Source organism: Triturus cristatus, chromosome 10 (genome assembly GCF_964204655.1).
Source record: "Triturus cristatus chromosome 10, aTriCri1.1, whole genome shotgun sequence".
In the NCBI taxonomy this organism is placed as follows: Eukaryota; Metazoa; Chordata; class Amphibia; order Caudata; family Salamandridae; genus Triturus; species Triturus cristatus.
This window is the reverse complement of record NC_140593.1, coordinates 279,825,245-279,840,496: the sequence shown is the minus strand read 5'-3', so window position 1 is coordinate 279,840,496 and position 15,252 is coordinate 279,825,245. Positions and strand designations below refer to the sequence as shown.

Here is a 15,252-nt window from a genome sequence, read left to right as displayed (position 1 = left end):
AGATAGTACCAATGCATTTCTCAAATCACCCAGACATTACCCATGCACTTACAAAATTACCCAGGTATTATTGATGCACTCCTTCAATCACTCAGGCAGTACCCATGCACTCCTCCATTCACCTGGACATTACTCTTGCACTCATGTAATCACCAAGGCATTACCCATGCACCCCTTCAATCACTGAGGCAGTACCCATGCACTCCTCTAATCACCCAGACATTACCCCTGCACTCGTGCAATCACCCAGCCATTACCTATGCATTCCTTCAGTGACTCAGACAGTACCTATGTGCTCCTCCAATCACCCAGACATTACTCTTGCACTCATGCAATCACCCAGGCATTACCCATGCACTCCTTAAATCACCCTAGGCAGTACCCATGCACTCCTTCAATCACCCAGACATTACCCCTGCACTCATGCAATCACCCAGGGATTACCCATGCACTCTTTCAATCACTCGGGCAGTACCCATGCACTCATCCAATCACCTGACATTACTCCTGCACTCATGAAATCACCCAGGCACTACCCATGTACTCATGCAATCCCCTAGGCATTACCCATGTCCTCTTCGAATCACCCAGGGACTACCCATGCACTTATGCAATCACCCAGGCATTACCTATGCACTCCTTCAATCAGTTAGACAGTACCCATGCACTCCTCCAATCACCAAGACATTACCTCTGCACTCATGCAATCACCCAGGCAATATCCATGTAGTCCTTCAATCACTCAGGCAGTACCCATGCCCTTCTCCAATCACCCAGGCATTACCCCTGCATTCATGCAATCACCCAGGCATTACCCATGCACTCCTTCAATCATTCAGGCAGTGCCCATGCACATCTCGAATCACCCAGTCATATAACCCCTGCACTCAAGCAATTACCCAGGCGTTACACATGCACTCTTTCAATCACCCAGGCAGTACCCATGCACTCCTCCAATCACCCAGACATTACCTCCGCACTCATGCAATCACACAGGTAATTCCCATATAGTCCCTCAATCACTCAGGCAATACCCATGCCCTCCTCCAATCACCCAGGCATCACCCCTGCATTCATGCAATCACCCAGGCATTACCCATGCACTCCTTCAATCATTCAAGGAGTTTCCATGCACTCCTCTAATCACCCAAACATTACCCCTGCACTTATGCAATCACCCAGACATTACCCATCCACTCCTTCAATCACTCAGGCAGTACCCATGCACTCCTCCAATCACCCAGACATTACCCCTGCACTCATGCACTCACCCATTCATTACCTATGCATTCCTTCAATGACTCAGAAAGTACCTATGTGCTCCTCCAATCACCCAGGCATTACCCATGCACTCTTTCAATCACTCAGGCAGTACCCATGTACTCCTCGAATCACCCAACATTACTCCTGCACTCATGAAATCACCCAGGCACTACCCATGAACTCATGCAATCACCTAGTCAGTACCCATGTACTCTTCGAATCACCCAGGCACTACCCATGCACTTATGCAATCACCCAGGCATTACCTATGCACTCCTTCAATCATTTGGGCAGTGCCCATGCACACCTCCAATCACCCAGGCATTACCCCAGCATTCATGCAATCACCCAGGCATTACCCATGCACTCCTTCAATCATTTGGGCAGTGCCCATGCACACCTCCAATCACCCAGCCATTACCCCAGCATTCATGCAATCACCCAGGCATTACCCATGCACTCCTTCAATCATTTGGGCAGTGCCCATGCACACCTCCAATCACCCAGCCATTACCCCTGCACTCATGCAATCACCCAGGCATTACCCAAGCACTCTTTCAATCACCCAGGCAGTACTCACACACTCCTCCAATCTCCCAGACATTACCTATACACTCATGCAATCACCCAGGCACTACCGTTGCATTTCTTCAATCTCTCAGGCATTACCCATGCACTCCTTGAATCATTCAGGTAGTACCCATGCACTCCTCCAATCACCCAGACATTACCTCTGCACTGATGCAATTACCCAGGCAATACCCATATAGTCTTTCACTCACTAAGGCAATACCCATGCCCTCCTCCAATCACCCAGGCATTATACCTGCATTCATGCAATTACCCAGGCATTACCCATGCACTCCTTCAATCATTCGGGCAGTGCCCATGCACACCTCCAATCACCCAGACATTACTCCTTCACTCATAGAATCCCCCAGGCACTACCCATGCACTTATGCAAACACCCAGGCAGAACCTATGCACTCTGCAAATCACCCAGGCATCACCTATGCACTCCTTCAATCAGTAAGACAGTACCCATGTACTCCTGGAATCACCCAGACATTACCCATGTAGTCCTTCAATCACTCAGGCAGTACCCATGCACTCCTCCAATCACCCAGGCATTAACCCTGCATTCAAGCAACCAGCCAGGCATTACCCATGCACTCCTTCAATCATTCAGGAAGTGCCTGTGCACTCCTCCAATCACCCAGACTTTACCACTGCACTTATGCAATTACCCTGACATTGCCCATGCACTCCTTCAATCACTCAGGCAGTTCCCATGCACTCCTCTAATCACACAGACATTACCCCTGCACTTATGCAATCACCCAGGGATAACACATGCACTCCTTTCATCACTCAGGCAGTACCATGCACTTATAAAATTATCCAGGCACTATCTATGCACTTATGCAATCACACAAGCACTACTGAGACACTCCTTGATGCACCTACACATTACTCATGCACTCTTTCAATCACCAAAGCATTACACATATATTCATGCAATCACTCAGGTTGTACACATGCACTTCTCTAATCACACATGCACTACCCATACACTTTTCCATATATTCAACTTTGCTCAATTCATACAACACTTACAAATTTGTCTATTTTTACCCAAATAGGCGGTTCTGAAAAGAACAATTTTTCTTCGTTTTTTTGTTTTATAAATTTAGAATTTTTGGGGTGTTTTTTTGTTGAAAAATGAAAAAATAAACAGAAACGACAAGAAAAAAATTGAAAAAATAATGCAATTAGAAGTCATTGCATAAACAAACAAAAGAATTAACACTTGTGGTTCTTAATGGCAACCAGGATAGCATTCACTGATTGCTCACCAACACATAAGGACTTTTTACATTTTAAAAAAGGCTGCTAACTCAAGCTAAGTCAGGGAAGATGTTGGTTGGAGCAGTTGTTGTGCCAGGAGATGAGGTGCTGGGTCCAGCAGTGTTGTTGTCAGTTGACTGTTTTTGTTGTTCATGACGCATTAGTTCTCTGGCGAGACGCCGAAGGTGCATTTTCTGTAAATGCTTCAGCATAGATGATGTCCCACAAAAATATTTTCTTCTGAACCTCGTGTGAGGACCTTATCACAAACGGTGCATGTCACCTTAAGGGCATTCACCTTTTTCTCCCCAGGTGGTATGGAGAAAAATGCCCACACGGTGCTCTCATACCAAACTATGACGGATTCCTCCAAGTGTTCATCCTCTTCAGATTGCACCCAAGACTTAGTTTACCGTTATAGCATTACCTTGGAGACACAATGATGTGCAGATCGTCAAAAGAAAATCCACCACAGTTTTCTTAAAAATCCTCTTCAGGTGGAAGCTGCTGTGGTGGATTTCCAGCTGCCATTTTTTGATGGAACAAAGAAAACACCAAAAAGATAGAAAGGAGAGAAGCAAAAGACAACAGGTGTGTCTTCTGAGATGCTCTTGAAAGAATGAAAAAAATTATTGGGGTTCTTAAAGTTCTAAAATCAAAAGCTTCTAAACCAAAAATATATTTAACAATAATATTTTTTTATTCTAGTTAAAAATATATGATATTTACAATTAGTTAAATAATCTCTTGGTATAATATATATAATAAAGTCATATACATATACTTTTGAAACAAAAAAATCTATGGTGGATTTGCGCACCTGGCGCGACCCCTGGAAATACGAATGTGAAGTTACGCGGGGCTGAGATTCACGCACTTGTCACTTACCAAACGCGCATTGTACACAACTTAACCAATATGGCTGCACAATTCTTGGATTTGCGCAGCCACCGTAATTGGTACACGATTGGTAGGCGAATCCACTTTAAAAAAAGCTATTAAGTTTACGTTTTAGAAAGGATAAAACATCACATTATAAAAATGTAAGAATTAAGAAAAAGTATTTTTGGGACCTCATACTTAGATATTAGCATTTAAAAAACCTTTGAAATTTACTGAAAAAACCATAGGTTTTCAGGGACGTTATTGCATTTAAAAAACCTTTGAAATTCAGTGAAAAAACCACAGGTTTCAGGGACGTTATAGTTAGAAATTAGCATTTAAAAAAACGTACAAATTCTTTGAAAAAACCCACAGGTTCCAGGGACGTTATAGTTAGTTGGACATTTTACTTGTACAAAACCAGAGAAATTCAGCTGCTATAGTTAGTTGAGCTGACTTTAACTCACACCCCCGTAATGCACTGATGATGACGTCACATATTACATCACTCAGGACATGGTCAGTGACATCACTCATGACATCTCAAATGACATCACTGATGACATCATCCACGTGATAATCTGATGCACCTCCTCACAATCCAATGTAACCTTTGATATACTCACTCTAAAATACAGACTACCATTTTTGAAACCATAGACATACCAATACCATTTACTACATACCCACTCACTGATTCCTAGGTCTACACACATATCCACTCATTCACCCATACAGTCACTCATACATGCAGTCACTCATGAATACAGCACTATCATATGCACTCATACACCTATACAGACAGTCACACACCACTACTCATCCGTAGAGTTACTCACACACCTAGTCAGTAATTCATAGAATCAATCACACTCCCATTTATTCAGCTATACAGTTATACACACACCACCTCACTTATTCATACAGATATTAACACATACTTATTCTCTTATACAATCAATGATACAAGCACAGACTCATCCATACAGCTATTCTCACAATCAATCACTCTCACATACAGTCATTTATATACTCTAACACTCACATATACTGCCTTTCACATATGTAGTTACTCACACATGCACCACTGAGACATCCATTCACTCACCAACACACCCATACACATACTCACCCACTCATATAGCCCTTCACAGATGCACTCTTGAACCCATACACCCAGTGAATCACCCACTCACACATCTATGTACAGAGTTATACCCCTACCCACCCACACAGACACTCAGGCACCCATACAGATACTCAGACAAACAATCAATAACCCATAAAGACAATCATGTAGCTACTCACCAACCCATGCAGCCACTTACACACCCACTGACAAACTGATACAGATATTCACACAGTTTTATCACTAACCCATGCATTCAGTAAGACACATTTAATCACTCACATATACAGTCAGTCACACACCTACTAAATCCTCCATTCAGACACAGATACATCCGCTTATTCTTCAATACACCGTGGCATAGATATATATAAAACATATTTAAACTTTACAGAAACACACAGTCACAGGATGATGCCATCAGGGATGTCATCAGTGATGTCATTTGAGATGTCATCAGGGATGTCATGAGTGATGTCACTAACCATGTCATGAGTGATGTAATATGTGACGTCATCAGCAGTGCATTGCGGGGGCGCGAGTTATAAGCTCAATTAACTGAAACGGCTGAATTTCTCTGGTTTTGTACAAGTGAAATGCCCAACTAACTATAACGTCCCTGAAACCTGTGTTTTTTCCAGTGAATTTCCAAGGTTTTTTTAATGCTAATTTCTAACTACAACGTCCCTGAAACCTCTTTTTTTCAGTGAATGTCTAAGGTTTTTTAAATGCTAATTTCCAACTATAACATTCCTGAAACCTGTGGTTTTTTCATTGAATGTCAAAGGTTTTTTAAATGCTTGTTACTAACTATACGGTCCCTGGAGCCTATGTTTTTTTTCAGTGAATATATATATTTAGATATATATATATATGCTGGGTAGATAGACACCAGACCAGCAGAGGCAGGACCTCAAATGCCCGATTGACTAGCTGGCACATGCATCAACAATGCCATTTGCGATTCCTGATTAGCGAAAAATAAGGATTCGCTAATAAGGAATAGCAAAAGGCTATGCATGTAGAAATCGCTTAAAAAATAGCGATTTCTAAACATTTCTTAATTGCGAGTCACAAATTGCGAGTCGCAATTAAGGAATACCTCCCCATCATCTCTATGGCCTAGAGGCCCGTAGGAATGAATGGGAAGACATTCTCAATTTGCGATTCTCAAATTAGAGAATTGCAAATTGAGAATGCAATTTCAAGGGTGCCAGGGTGTCAAAAGGACACCCTGTTGCACCCCTGAAAAAATGGAACTTTGAAAAATGCACTCTAGAGCATTTTTCTAAATTTTTGCAAATTACCATGAAGTTCAACTTCATGGTAATTTGCTCCCCCTATTAGCGAAATCGCTAGTCTCTTTACTTTAGTGCATTGCATTTAAGGAATATCAATTTGCGATTCCTTAAATGCGATGGCAATTTAAGTAATCTCAATTTAGAGATTACTTAAATTGCGATTTTTGCATTTGGGATGATGCATCCCAAATGCAAAACTACCGGTAGCAAAGGGGCAGATTCTGAGAATCTGCCCGTTTGCGACCGGTTTTTGCTTTGATGTATGTGGGCCTAGGTGACTACCTGTGAAGCTCTAAATAAGTCCCTAACTGAGAACATTAAATCAATACATCATTCACTTCAACAGCTTGAACTACAATGACTAAAATAAAGGAATGGATCCCTCCCACTCGAATTCTCCAAAAATAACATTTTTGGCGAACACATTATATGATATCTTGCTAACATTTTATGCCAGTGATTTAGCTGCAGATTTTACACTATTGTTCAGTAAGTCAGGCATCAAGTCTTCCTTCAAATCAACATTGGTTAAAAAATTAAGACTTTAAAAACTTGTAAATTCCTCTTTGCAAAACGGATCTATTTAAACTTACCTTTAACCAAACTGCTGCTGATACAGCCAGGAGTGGGATGATTGATAAAATCACCAATGTCAATTTCCAGCCATACACAAATCCAAGCACTATCCCTAGCACAAAAGTGCAAAGCTGTTGTGCAAACACGCTAACTTTATCTCCAAGGCCATTGCGAATGGTGGTGATGTCCCTATATAAAAAAACGACCAGTGAGACAAAAGGAGAGAGAGAAACAGGTAAAAAGTGAGGAGTGCAAATAAACACATTTATTTGCAACACATGTATTTTAAACATGAATAAGCACTTACACGTTAAACAATATGTGTTACCTAAGATTCAACTGATGTTCTGCATAACAAGCTATTGACCACATTCTGAGTAAACAAAATGGTTGTCCCGTTTTCAACATTCAAATGAATGTGCCAAAGTAGGTTAATATGCTCTATTTTCAAGTATTTAATAGCTTTGTTGGCACCACTGGGTAATTAGTAGTCTGCGTGTTTTTTCATACAAGTATAAATGAGTGTGGAGAATGAGAGAAGTAGTAGTTGGAGTAATACATTTAATAGGATTTGAACAATTACATTTTAAAATGCTGATAACAATGTCCCCTGATACTTTTACAAATGTTCACTAAATTGGAGAACCATAGTCAAACATATGGACAACCAGGAAATATTACATTATTAGACATTTCTTTCTGTCTTAATTCCATCAATCATACACAGTCCCTGACAACATGTGACAAATCCCTAATCTTTCTTAAACCATAGTGACAAGAATCAAATTCTGCTCATTTTTCTTTCCACTTTGAAGAGCATTCTTGCAGGTTGAAACTATTTACATGAAGTTTAATGTTCAAAGTTTTATAAAGCTGATACCAGATCATTGCAATAGCACTCACATGCAGTTGAAATCTTAACTGAAATGTACAATAGCAGTGCGCTGTGTGATTGTTCTTTCCACCAATCCCCAATTCGCCATATCATCTGTCAGAAACTGAGGTGATATTCTGCAACAGGTATCACTGAAGAAAAGGTTAATCTTTCCAGGTTTGAGGATGACAGGAGCTTACTACCTGTATGCCCAGCTAATGAAAGGATTCACCATCTCTTACAGAAAGTTCCTTATATTTGCTTTAACATGCTTTTAGTAAAGACACTTACGTGCATATCTAAGTAGACTATGGTTTCAGACTTATAGAAAAGAAGATCTGTGTAGATGTTTAACCTTTGCAGCCATTAGGGATTTCGAGAATTAGGCAGTTTCTGCCGTAGCTATTCCATTGCCCACTGAGATTTGGAGGGCTCATCATCCCTCTGAGCCCAGCTACACTTATTTCTCCATAACCCTTGGGTCTCTCTCCCGGTTGGACTATTTTCATATTCCTGCTTCATATATGTATAGAGTATCCAATGTCGCCATTCTGGTGTGGGGAATTTATGATCACTTACTTTGGATTACTTTTGTGTTACTTTTCAGTTACTACGTCTACTTGGGGTGATATGTCTAGATATCACACTGTGGATCTTACAAATCACAGGTAAGTATGACAGTTTTGGGTTTAAATCAAAGTTAATACAAAAGTAATTTCAACACTTAGAACATTTAAAGAGAAAAATACTAACATGGGTTCCTATAGGAGAAAAGAATGCTATACCTACAAGAATAGCGGTTAGGGGTTAGAACTAAGGTTCCTCAGAATCAAAGAGGCACTTGAGTTGCACCACCAGGGGCACTGGGTGCAAAATGCAGTGTGCTAATATTAGCCACTGGGGTTAGGGGGCACCTCGGTTGGGGGCTGTTCACGGGTGGGCCACTTGGTCTTGAGGCTTAAGCTCCTAGGGTTGGGATCAGCACTGCAGGGGCCAACAATCAGCACAAGAGCTGCACCACTAGCGGCATGGAGGAGGGTGGATGCACAGTGCCTAGAAGACGTCTTGGTTTCAATGGAGGTCTCTAGTTCGGAAGAAGTAAGAATTCCTGAGGGCGGCCACTGGCAAGAGAGGTATGTTGGAGGGTTGAGAGATGCCGGGACACTGCTGGTTGGGTCACCCAAGGCCGTGGGGCATCAGGTGAATGGGTGTCCTTGGACGTTGGGTGTGACTTCCGGCTCCAGATGCGGTCGGGGGGAGACCCCTCAGGTTGAGGCTGCAGGCATCGGGTAGAAGGTCAAGGCAGGTCGTGAATCACCATATCCTAGGTCAGGATTGCTGGGGAGACCTTCCTGTGGTGTCGGGCCACTCAAACTTGGGCCTTTGGCATTGGATGCAGAGTGGTGCAGAAGCATGGAGCCAGCTGGATCCTGGGTCTGTGTAGGAGTCTTTAGTTGAGCCAATCTGGTGCTCACGGGAGACAGAGTCTGTTTAGGAAAGTCAGGGCAGATCCTCCGGGTTCTGGATGGCTGCTGGCTGCTGGACACTACGGGGTTTTTGCTGGATGCAGGTCGAAGTTGGGACAGGCCGGTAGGGCTGGCGCCAAAGCAGTTGGTGTCCTCTTCTTTCTTGTACAACACGGCTCCTTGGTCCTTCTTCTTTCTTCTTCTTCAATCTGAGGAGGCAAGGTTCACAGTCACCACTAAATACTTAATTTAGGGGTGTTACAGGGGTGTGCAGGATGGGACCCATAGGTTCCTTCCTTGGGGTGAGTACACCCCCTATAAAGCCACCCTTAGGTGGGAGGGGGCATGAGACATTGTAGGGGTACAGTGCTCATGCGACTGTACCCTCACCTGTGGGCTAGTGCACCCTGCTAGAGGGGTGACTTACCTACGCCACTGTCAGAGGGTAGCAGGCATGGCACACAGGGATGTGTGCCATGTTGACACTTCACTTTTCTCTGCACCAAAACACGCAGCCTGCAATGGCAGTGTGAGGGTGTTAAGGTGTAGGGCTTTTAAGGGAGGCTCAATAGGTGCTGCAGGCCTTCCCTGGTCACAGTGTCCTTGGTACCTATTGTAACTTTTACAAGAAGCTTACCTGTGGCCAGAGATATGCCAATTGTGGGTACAATGGTACAGTTTTAGTAAGGATCAGAGGTGCTGGGACCTTGTTAGCAGGATCCCAACACACATTTAGTCAAATAGTATCAGGTATCTGACAAATGATAGGGGGTAACCATGCAAAAAGGCATACTCTCCAACAAACCCCCCAAACAAAAGGGGATGAGACTAACCTTCCCCAAGAAAGTCTTCATCATCTAAGTGGAATAACCTGGAAAGTCCATCTGCATTGGCATGGGCAGTCCCAGGTCTGTGTTCCACTGTAAAGTCCATTACCTATAGGGAGCTGGACCACCTCAAGAGTTTGGGGTTTTCCCCTTTCAATTACATTAGCCATCTGAGAGGTCTGCGGTCAGTTTGGATTAGGAATAGAGTCCCAAACAGGTAGGGTCTCACCTTCTTCAGTGACCAATCGACAGAAAATGCCTGCCTCTCAATGGCATCCCAACGCTGCTCCCTCTGAAGTAGCCTTCTGCTAATAAAAGCAACAGGTTGGTCCTGGCCATCATCATTGGTATGGGATAGGACCGCTCCAAACCCTAGCTCAGAGGCATCAGTCTGCACAATGAGTTGCTTGAAGTAGTCTGGAGCCTTGAGAATAGGTGCTGAGCATATTGCCTCTTTCAGGGTCAAAAAGCTTTTGACAGCCAACTGTCCAGTTCACTTTCCTGGGCATCTTCTTGAAGGTATGTTCTGTATGGGGGGGGGTCAGCATGGACCCATATCCCTTCTCAAACCTCCTGTAATACTCAGTTAAGCCATGGAATTCCCTGACTTGTGTCTGGTTTGTGGGAGCCTCCCAGTCCAGAATGGTCTTGATCTTGGGTTGCAAGGGTAGTACCTGGCCTCCACCCACAAGGTGGCCTAAGTAATTAACAGTGCTGTGCCCTAGCTGGTATTTGGGTGCCTTGATAGTCAGGCCTGTAGTTTGCAGGGCCTGTAAAACCATCCCCAAGTGGATCAGGAGAAGCGAAAGACAGCAATGTCATCGTGATATGCTACACTAAAGCTCTCCAATCCAGCAAAGACTTGGTTATGAGGTGAGCATCTGTCTCAGGGACAGCAGTGAGTCTTCAATAAGCCACAGAGTACTTCATCTCTCTTTTTCCACCCTGGGGATGAGGTTTGGGGACTAACACCACTGGGCTGGCCCAGGGACTTTCAGAGGGTTCAATAAACCCTAACCTCAGCATTTTGCTGACCTCAGCTTTGATGCTCTCCTTAACTTGGTCAGACTGTCAATAGATTTCGGTGTTGACAGGCAAGCTGTCTCCAGTGTCCACATCATGGGTACACCAGTGATTCTGACTAGGGGTTAGGGACATGAGCTTAGCATACTGTTGAAGCACATATCTGCATTCAGCCTGATTTTGGACAATGAGGGTTTCTGAATAGAATAACTCCATCCACTGACCCACCTTGGGGGCGGTAGAAGAGGAGGTCATGGAGAGGTTCACTCACTTTTTCCTGATCCTCATCAGTGACCAACAGCATGGACTTATCAGCCTTGTCATAGTAAAGTTTCAGGTGGTTCACATCGATCAGCCTCTTTGGATGCCTGCTCGTGCCCAGGTCCACTAAGTACATGACCTCACTTTTTCTCTCTAGGATAGGGTACGGGCCACTCCCTTTGTCCTGGAGGGCTCTTAGTACCCCAGGTTCCAAAACCTACACCTGATTCCCTGTTTGAAACTTCACCAGTACAGCTTTTTGGTCATTCCACAGCTTCTGGAGCTGTTGGCTAGCCTCAAGATTTTTAGATGCCTTCTCCATGTACTCTGCCATCCTTGAGTGAAGGTCTAGCACATAGTCCACTAGATCTTGTTCAGGTTCATGGAGAGGCCTGTCCCAACCTTCTTTTACAAGTGCAAGTGATCCCCTCACAAGGTGTCCAAACAGAAGTTGAATGGGAGAAAACCCTACTCAATTCTGAGGCACTTTGCTGTAAGCGAAGAGCAGGCATGGCAAGAGGACATCCCATTTCTTGTTGAGTTTTTCAGGGAGCCCCATGATCATTGCCTTTCCATGTCTTGTTGAACCTTTCATCAAGACCATTGGTTTGTGAGTGGTAAGTGGTAGTGAATTTGTAGTTCACTTCACAGTCATACCACATGTACTTCAAGTATACAGACATGAGGTTGGTACCTCTGTCTGACACTACCTCCCAAGGAATCCCTACCATGGTGAAGACACCAATGAGGGCCTTAGCTACTGCAGGGGCTGTAGTAGTCATAAGGGAAATTGCTTTAGGATACCTGGTACCATGATCCACTACTACCAGTATGAATTTGTTTCCTGAGGCTGTGGGAGGTTCCCGTGGACCCACTATGTCCACACCAACCCTTTAAAAGGTAACCTCAAGCACTGGCATTGGAATTAAGGGGACCTTTGGGTGCCCACCTGTTTTGCTACTGGCTTGACAGGTGACACAGGAGCTGACAAACTCTTTTTTCTGAGATATCTGGGGCCAGCAGACATCGCTGACATGCCTTTCCCAAGTTTTAATCTGGCCCAAGTGCCCAGCTAGGGGAATGTCATGGACCAAAGTGAGTAAAAAAAACCCTGTACAGTTGAGGCGCTATCCCTCTCCTAGAGGCACCAGAGTGGGAATCTCTGGCCTCAGTGTACAGGAGTCCCTCTCACCCAATAGGCCCTATGGGAGCCACTGACATCTCCCTTTTCCTTGCTGCCTTATGCTGTTCCTGCCTAGGCCTAGGAGCTCAACCTGGTAAGGTACAAGTTCCATGGACTCAGTTCCCTATAGGGCTGACAAGACCTCTCCTAGAGTAGAGGGGTCCTGGGTTGGTTACTGTGTAGAAGCTGGTTCCTCAGTCTCCTTACCCTTCCTCTTGGGAGGTTGTATCATCCTTTCAGGTTCCAACACTCCTTGTTCACCTTGGGCTCGAGGTTGTGCTCTTGTCTTGACAAACACTATCTAAGGGATTTGTAGCTTGTCTGCATGTATCTTTCTTTCTAAGGTTTCCAGATCATTTCCAAGCAGACAGGCAGCTGTGATTTTGGAGAGACCACTACCTGGTTCAGGCTAGCACCCCCCCTCCCCCCAGTCGAATGTCGCCATGGCATGGTTAGTAGTGACACTGTAAGCATTGGTGACTGGATAGCAAAAGGGGGCCTCTCCACCTTCATTTCAACCGACATTTCTGGATTCGCCGTTTCCATAGACCTTGATTCCCCATGGCAGTTATGTGTCAAACTTGACACTCCGCCTTTCAATAGTTTACTGATTATAAATATTTACATTCATCCTGCATCCAAACAAAAACGAGCAAGCATCGACCACTTATTTGCCTCACTTGCCACTCTAAAACTTGCTTACCCCGACCCTAACATCATTTTGTCAGGGGACTTTAACATGTCTTTATTGCAAGAAACAATGTCAGTAGGCGGGACACTCTGGCCAAAACTCGACACGACACCCTTGGCAAGCAATGCGCAGCTCACTTGTATGATCTTTCCCTGCGTATGCTTAACGGGCACTGTCCAACTGATACCCCAGCGGCATATACAAGGGTCACTCAAAAGCCAGCTTCAATTATTGACTACTCTTTTATAGATCATAATCTAGCTTCCCGGATCAAAAACTTTTACATTTTGGATAGAGCAGAGAGTGACCATCAATCGCAATCCTTCATACTCCTAAGTAATAATACAAATTCAACTCTTACTAACGCAAAGTCTCAAGAACTCCAATGCTACAATCTCAAACGCCCTATCTGGAAAAAGGATAATATAAGTGACTTTATGGCAACATGCATTAGCATTTTGGAGAAATTTAATCTCGAAGCATCCAGCATCCGGGCCTGGGAGACATTCACCACTGAACTAAACCAAAATTGGTCCAAATTGGCTATTGGCAAAAAATCAGGCAAACCGTTGGGGGCAGCATGGTTCACCAAAAGCCTGAGAATTCAAAAACAACAATTGAACAAAAACTTACGAAAACTAAGAACACAGGGCTCACCTCCTACTAAAGATCAATTGCTCTTAATTTCCAAAGCCAAAAAAGACCTTAAAAAAGATATCATGGCGGCCAAGAAAGTATTCCAGGAACATCTTTGGGCGAAACTCCACTACTCTTGCAAACAAAGAGACTCCAAGCTTTTCTGGGAAATCATCCACCAGTTAACTAATGGCAGGAACCGCCACCACAATTCGGACATCATGGAGGACACATGGAGAGCCCACATCGAATCATTATATAACGAAATCTTCTCCCCAGGCACTGCTGATTGTGGCTCCCAACTCAGTAACAGAGTTACCATTAGAGATTCAACGAAAAACGACTTCCCCTCTGATTCAGACTCTCCTTTACAGATTCTTAAAGAACAAGTACTGACAAATAAAAAAAAATTAAGATCTGAGGGTGCCCCCGGGCTAATGGCCTCCCAAATGCCTTGTTTCGGCACAATCCACCATTCTGGGCAGATTATTTGTCCCCTCTTTTTCGAACATTCTAACTTTTAATATGATCTCTAACTCTTGGAGGGGAAGCATTCTAAGCCCAATATACAAATCGGGTTATCGTTCCGATCCTGCAAACTACAGACTGATCGCGTTAATTGATGTGGAGGCAAAAATTTACGCATCAAACCTGTTGGTAGATCTAGAGGACTGGGTGGCGAGAACAAACCTTATTCCCCCAACACAAACCGGATTTAGGGCTGGGATGGGCACCTTGACGAATATTTCAGCTGTAACACTCATGGCCAATCAAGCCCTTCGTACCTCCAGGCCACTCTACGTATGTTTCATCGACCTTAAAGCGGCCTTTGATAAGGTCTCAAGAGTCAGGCTATGGGCAAAAATGCGCAACTGGGGCTTCCCAGCTAAGCTGCTGGAGGCTATAACCAATCTGTACTCCGAAACGTGGGTCCAGATTAAGAAAGGAGACGGACTTAGCATTACCAAGAAGATCCACACACTCAATGGGTTAAAACAAGGGTGCGTGTTGGCACAGTGCCTTTTTAACATTTATACCGCTGACTTGGACGAGCACCTCCAATGTGATCCCCCGAAACTTGGCACAACACCCATATCCAGCCTTCAATACGCGGACGACATCGTTTTACTGGCGCAAACACCAATTGGTTTGCAACGATTAATTACAGAACTCGGAGCCTATACCACCTCGGTCCAACTGACCATCAATCATAAAAAAACTAAGGTGATGAGCTTCAACAAACATCATAAAGCTGACCGCAAATTTACCTGGATTTTGGGTAAACGACCTCT

At 44.0% G+C, this 15,252-nt stretch overlaps 1 protein-coding gene across 1 annotated transcript in view; it reads right to left on the bottom strand.

The window, feature by feature from the left end:
* The window catches only part of LOC146789325 (ATP-dependent translocase ABCB1-like), a 1,722,143-nt gene that overhangs the window by 1,398,924 nt on the left and 307,967 nt on the right, over positions 1 to 15,252 (bottom strand). Inside the window, exon 8 of the mRNA XM_085631119.1 lies at positions 7,017 to 7,188. Coding sequence (XP_085487245.1) covers positions 7,017 to 7,188 — 172 coding nt within the window. The remainder of the gene's footprint in view (positions 1 to 7,016; positions 7,189 to 15,252) is intronic.